This window comes from Ranitomeya imitator, chromosome 2 (assembly GCF_032444005.1).
Source record: "Ranitomeya imitator isolate aRanImi1 chromosome 2, aRanImi1.pri, whole genome shotgun sequence".
In the NCBI taxonomy this organism is placed as follows: domain Eukaryota; kingdom Metazoa; phylum Chordata; class Amphibia; order Anura; family Dendrobatidae; genus Ranitomeya; species Ranitomeya imitator.
This window is the reverse complement of record NC_091283.1, coordinates 502,022,597-502,028,362: the sequence shown is the minus strand read 5'-3', so window position 1 is coordinate 502,028,362 and position 5,766 is coordinate 502,022,597. Positions and strand designations below refer to the sequence as shown.

The 5,766-nt window shown below is 38.7% G+C and overlaps 1 protein-coding gene across 1 annotated transcript; it reads right to left on the bottom strand.

Annotated features, from left to right (window-relative positions):
* Nucleotides 1-230: 230 nt before the first annotated feature.
* On the bottom strand, nt 231-5,443 carry LOC138664680 (keratin, type I cytoskeletal 17-like). The gene is made up of 8 exons (XM_069751586.1): nt 4,397-5,443; nt 3,873-3,955; nt 2,824-2,980; nt 2,483-2,641; nt 2,273-2,398; nt 1,850-2,064; nt 1,116-1,351; nt 231-895 (listed from the first exon to the last, which is right to left on the bottom strand). The coding sequence occupies exons 1-8, from the start codon at nt 5,384-5,386 to the stop codon at nt 798-800; spliced, it is 2,064 nt and encodes a 687-aa protein (XP_069607687.1). The 5' UTR covers nt 5,387-5,443; the 3' UTR covers nt 231-797.
* Nucleotides 5,444-5,766: the final 323 nt, after the last annotated feature.

The window sequence follows — 5,766 nt, the reverse complement described above, 5'->3', positions numbered from 1 at the left end:
AATGCTGTGCTGTTCGGCTCCGTTCACTGTTTGCCGCTGGAGCTATAAAAGCTGTTTGGTGCAGGTACCCTCAGCAGTCTGGAGCACATTACTTATCCTATTACACAGATGATTCATCAGTGTAGTAAGCATGGAAAACCCCTTTAACTAACACTTCTGAATATAATTGGGTACAGAGTAAATGGCATTTTTCTACTAGGCTCATTAATATTACAAAAGACAAAGTCAGATTAATTGTCATTGCCCAGAAAAGTGTTTATTGATCAAGAAATGAAAAATACAAGCAGAGAGAAAGATGAGAACTAAAACATAGGACAGCCATAAAGATATAGAATATTACATAGAAAACTGGCCTATCCCTGTGAATGCTAGTGATGAAATATTAACGACAATAAAATCTAAGCTAAAAGTAACCAAAGGTTGTAAAGAAACACTCCAGGATACACTGCTATACTCATTGCTGGACCTACGGGAGAAGAGCATGGCACGTAGACTTTCTCATCGGTATTGTTTGAGACTCCTTGTCATGCATCGCCCTATTAAGCTCTGTACCAAGGAAAACACAGTCTATCCATCTTTCCTGAAGTGTTCCTTTAACATAGTTAACATTTTAAGGTCTAAGGCGATAACTGTTGGAATACAGATCCATCTAACTCCTAACAAATCACGAGAAAAAGACACCAGTCTAAAGCTAGCATTTCCCAAATTAGGCACTTCCTAAATGTGAACAGAAAATAAAGGTTGAAGATGTTTGGAATAGGTTTCTTGGAGAAGGAAGATGGGAACGGGCTCTTTTATTACGCTTTCTGTTCGATCTTGTCTACTTTGGTGGATACCAATCTCCCGTCCACTCTCTCCTCGGTGATTGTTGTCACAAGGCGGTTTTTTTTTGGATCTGAAAAAGAGAGACATTTCAATAAGATGAAGTGGAAATCTTCTTATTCGTCATGAAAGCTGTGAGTTCTTTGAAGACAAGTCAGGGAAACTAGAGAATAAGTACCTTTGCTTATAAAAGATGGACCTACCAATGTATTATGTGCAATGTAGTCAATTATGCACATTTGTAACATAATTCCATAGCCCCAGTGTCACAGTGATATTAAGTTTACAGTTACCTGTTACTGATGATGAATCAGATCTTCTTGAAGACCCTGCAGCGTTGCTTGAGCCACTGACTGAGCCACTGGCTGAGCCACTGGTCATGCCACTTCCTGAGGCACTACCCGAGACACTGGTCGAGCTATAGCTGGAGCTATTGCCAGAGACATTCACTGAGCCATTTCCTGAACCACTGACTGATGTATTGCGTGACATACCACCAGATCTCCTGCTTGAACCACCGCTTGAAACACTGCAAAAAAAAGTATTTTTTGAACAAAACTTCAGGACCCAATATAATTCACTATTGAGAAAACCTTAATAATCAGTAGGTTTTTATGATGGGTCCTTTAAAATAGGAAGCATGAATCCAAAATTGAGCAGTTCTAACTATTCTTACTTTACCCATCCTCTAGCCAACAAGAAGTTCTGGTGCAAGTAAAGAGCTACCATAGATGAAGTCTTTGTAGTTGTTATTGGGGCTATAGTTGTGGTGACCTATTTCAAGCTGGATCTTATCACATTTCTGTGTAGGTCATGTGAATATGTATCATTCTTCCTTTCTCCACATCTGCTACAATTTAGAAGAAACAACTGAGGGAGGACAAGGCCCTACAATTATGGAACGATGTTAAGATGTTATGGAGATTTTCTCCTCCCATTATATGTTTTGTATAGATGCACTTTGATCCCTAACATGATCTGGGAACACAAACTATTATAGCAATAAGGAGACATGTCTTTCCCTTACTTTTCTCCATCCAGCAGTTGACGGTACATTTCTATTTCATTTTCCAGTCTGGTCTTGATGTCCAGAAGTATCTTGTACTCATAAGATTGGTTCTCCATATCACAACGCACTTGAGCTAGTTGGTCCTCCAGTTTGGAAACTTTTTCTTGAATATGACTCAGGTGGCATGAATACCGACCCTGGGTCTCAGCCAATGTGTTCTCAAGGGAGCATTTCTATATGAGGATAAAATGCGGATGACTGATTCATGATGAACAAAATTACATGCTACCCACCAATAGACTGATAATTTCAATTTAGTATATGAATATATATATATATATATATATATATATATATATATATATATATATATAATTCTCCATCAGTAAAATCTCCATATTCTATTTACAAATCCATACATGACACATATATATATCTTACCATGGCAAGTAGACTCTGAAGCTCTATTTCCAAAGTCTGCATAGTGCGTCTCAATTCGGTGGCTTCGGACTTGCCTGTCTCGATTTCTGCACTACTACAGGAGATCTCGTTGCTTAGTTCAGTGATCTAAAGTAACAAAAATAACAACAAGGCAAGTCAAGAAAATTCAAGAGTTTCCAAGATAAACTGTGGAAAAAATGTCAAGCACACCTTTTGGTTGTATTCTTTCTCTGCTGTTTTACGGTAGTCTTCGGCCAGTTCTTCATATTGAGCCCTCATCTCATTAAGAACCTTCAGCATGTTGATGCCTGGAGCAGCGTCCACTTGTACATTGACATCACTGGTTTGTCCTTGCAAGGCCTTCATTTCCTACACGCAGGGTTGATAAGTTATTCACATATATCCATTTACAAGTAGCTATCCAAATGCATAATTATTGATAGATCTGATTCTACACCAAGATGGCATTGCAGTTTTTGATTTAAATTTATATTGTTGCTTTCGTGAAACTTTAGCCGATTGACTAAAGAATTTGTAGATGATTTTTTTACCTCTTCATGCATTTTCTTGCTAGCAGCAATTTCTTCTCTTAGGTTCTCAATTTGACTCTCAAGACTAGCCTTTTCTAGAGTCAGGTCATCCAGAACTTTACGTAGTCCTTCAATGTCAACTTCCACACTCTGGCGCATGCTCAGCTCGCTCTCGAACCTAAAGAAGTCATAAGTCATATAATTTCTATGTTGTCAAATTACCTTACTGGTTTTCCTCCTTTTTTACTATAGGGGCAGAACATGGCTACCCTTTTCTAAACTGGCCATCACTGCAGTACTGTTGATACGGGTCTATTTCCCACAAAGGAGACCAAAACATTTTAGGTTATAATGATTGGAACAAGGGCTAAGTGGGCAGTGCATGACTCAGGGATCTTTTCTTTGGTGTTATTGGAGCCCGATGTCATGCTTTGCCCCCTTGAGACCTGCACTAGGCATAACACAGTGTATCAGTTACCCAAAATAAGTCTTCATGTTTGCTCCATTTTGTACTCCTATAATAGTTTGGCTCCTATTAGAATGGCTCTTACAGACATATACATTTCACAAGGTCCTAAATATAGGAGCAAAATCATTCGCCAAGTTGTGCAGACAATTTTAAAATTTTAGCTAATATTTGGGAAAATAGAAGACTGAGCATAGAATTTTAATAACAATCATATTATGAGATTATATATTTTAAACTGAGCCTCGGTGTACATAATTTTTTCCTATAGGCAAAACTTTTTGAAACGTTTATTGGTTTCTGCATACTTACAAAATACCAGCAGGTGGCAATATATACCTGGGAGTTATTTTGTTGCTGCACCCAACAATGGTGCTTAGAAATATGCTTAACTGGAAAAGTTTAACTCAAGTCTTTAAATAATACAGGATCAAACATATAAATGAGACCCATGTCCGAAACTGGCTTTAGGTATATTTTAAAACTAATGGAAAGTGCTGCATTCATATTATTCATTGCTACAATATAATTTCTCTACAAACAAAAACTCTAATATAAAAGGAAAATTATCCTCAAGCTCCAGACAGAAAAAGTCCAAACTTACTTCACTCTGAAGTCATCAGTTGCCAGCCTGGCATTGTCCACCTCAACAGTGAGTTGATTATTGTCCAGAGTGGAATTAATGATCTATAGTGAAAGATAAAACCATAAGTTCGGTGTATAGTAAAAAAAGAATACCTAGATGGAAGAATTGCACGTGCACTTATCTTGTCTTTTCCCTAATTTTCATGCTTTTGGAACTTCTTGTGCCCATTTTGTTTATACCAGTGGTTGTTCACTTGTTTCAAATCTACAAGTTGTAGTTCTGTCATAACTGTAGAGAAACAGCTTGGAGCCTACTAGTCTGTATCCAGAAATGTAATGTTCCTGGGTCCCAATGCAGAATCTGTAACAGATCCTATCACCCAATTTATGCACTCGGGCAACAGGATCTGGATAGAATTTCTACCTATTGCCTTTTTAGGACTTTGACTGTACTGGAGTCTATACACTCAGTTTATTACTGACAGATTGTAGATTATGCTGTCCCAAAAAGGTGATAAAAAAAAGGTTTGGCAGAGCACGTACCTGATCTTTGAGGTTTTCGATGGTCTTGTAATAATTGCTGTTGTCTACTTTTTTAGGTTGATGTGTTTCATACCAGGTTTTGATCTTATTCTCAAGTTCTGAATTTGAGTCTTCTAAGTCCCTCACCTTATCCATATAGGCAGACAAACGGGAATTTAAATTCTGCATGGTTTCTTTTTTTCCTGTCTGAAGGAGACCCTCTCCTCCATTTGAGAAACCACCTGTGTTAAAACCTCCTCTTTGTCCACTAGTTGCATTTCCAGCACTAAAACCACCAAATCCTCCATTTCCAGAAACACCACAGTGACCACTGCTAAATCCTGGTCGTCCACCTGAGCTTCTACTGGAATATCCACCTGTTGACCTACTGCTGTAACCCCCACTGAAGTTTCCAGTTCCACTTCTTGAGACATTGCCAGAGCTACCACTAGTGCCTCCTCTCTGACCACTAGAACCACTGGTATATCCAGTAGAACTCCCCCCATAGCCTCCACTAGAACCACCAGCATTTCCACCAGAACTTACTCTGTAACCTCCAGAAGTACTACCAGTATGTCCACCAGAGCTGCTTCCATAACTACTACTTGATCCTGTAGTAGAATTGCCAGTATGTGCAGTGGAGCTTCCAGCTGGTTGCTTTCCACTGACATTTCTGCTGGAACTAGCACCAAGCCCTGTCCCTGTTTGTCCACTAGAATGATCCTCGAAGCCTACTCTATGTCTGGCTGTTGAGCTGCTCCCTGAGACACCATCTCTAACACTGCCTGAATTTACGTAACCTCCTTGTCTATTAGTCTGGCTTGAACTTCCATATGCAGCACCAGAATCCTCTCCATGATATGCAGTGGTTGCTTCTCCACTTCCGCCTTTCTGTGATCCGGTAGAACCCTTTACTTGAGATCCATCATCAAAGTTTTCAGGTTGTCTTACTGCCCTGTTGGATCCTGCATTCCCATAGGCTTCTTGAACGCTTGAGCTTCTGTAGGACATTCTCAAAGAGATGATGGTATTACTCGAAGAGAAGAGTTAGTTGTCAATGTGCAGGATAAAATCGAAGTGCGATTTCAGCATTTTATAGTAAACCAGGAGTTACGTGGTAGCATTCCTTTACAATGGAAGTAATACAAGGTTTGGTAATAACTGGCTCGGAGACCATTCTATTAAAAAATATGTAATATAGGTTGGAGTTAAGGTGGAGCTATGTAAGATGTTTATTGGCCCAATTTACTCCATAGTTTAATGTTTTTTTTAGTATTATTTTAATGATTACAATGCAGTAAATAATTAAAATTCAAGACTTCCTATGGACAACAATAATTTTTTTTATTGGCAATGGAATAAAATCAACCAACGAACTTGGAATAAACTCT

Coding starts and splice junctions, on each gene's coding strand:
- LOC138664680 (XM_069751586.1), bottom strand. CDS start 5,386: ATGTCCTACAGAAGCTCAAGCGTTCAAGAAGCCTATGGGAATGCAGGA. Junction 2,065..2,272: donor TTCAGAGTCTACTTGCCATG/GTAAGATATATA, acceptor ATCCTCATATAG/AAATGCTCCCTTGAGAACAC. Junction 896..1,115: donor TGATTCATCATCAGTAACAG/GTAACTGTAAAC, acceptor TCTCTTTTTCAG/ATCCAAAAAAAAACCGCCTT.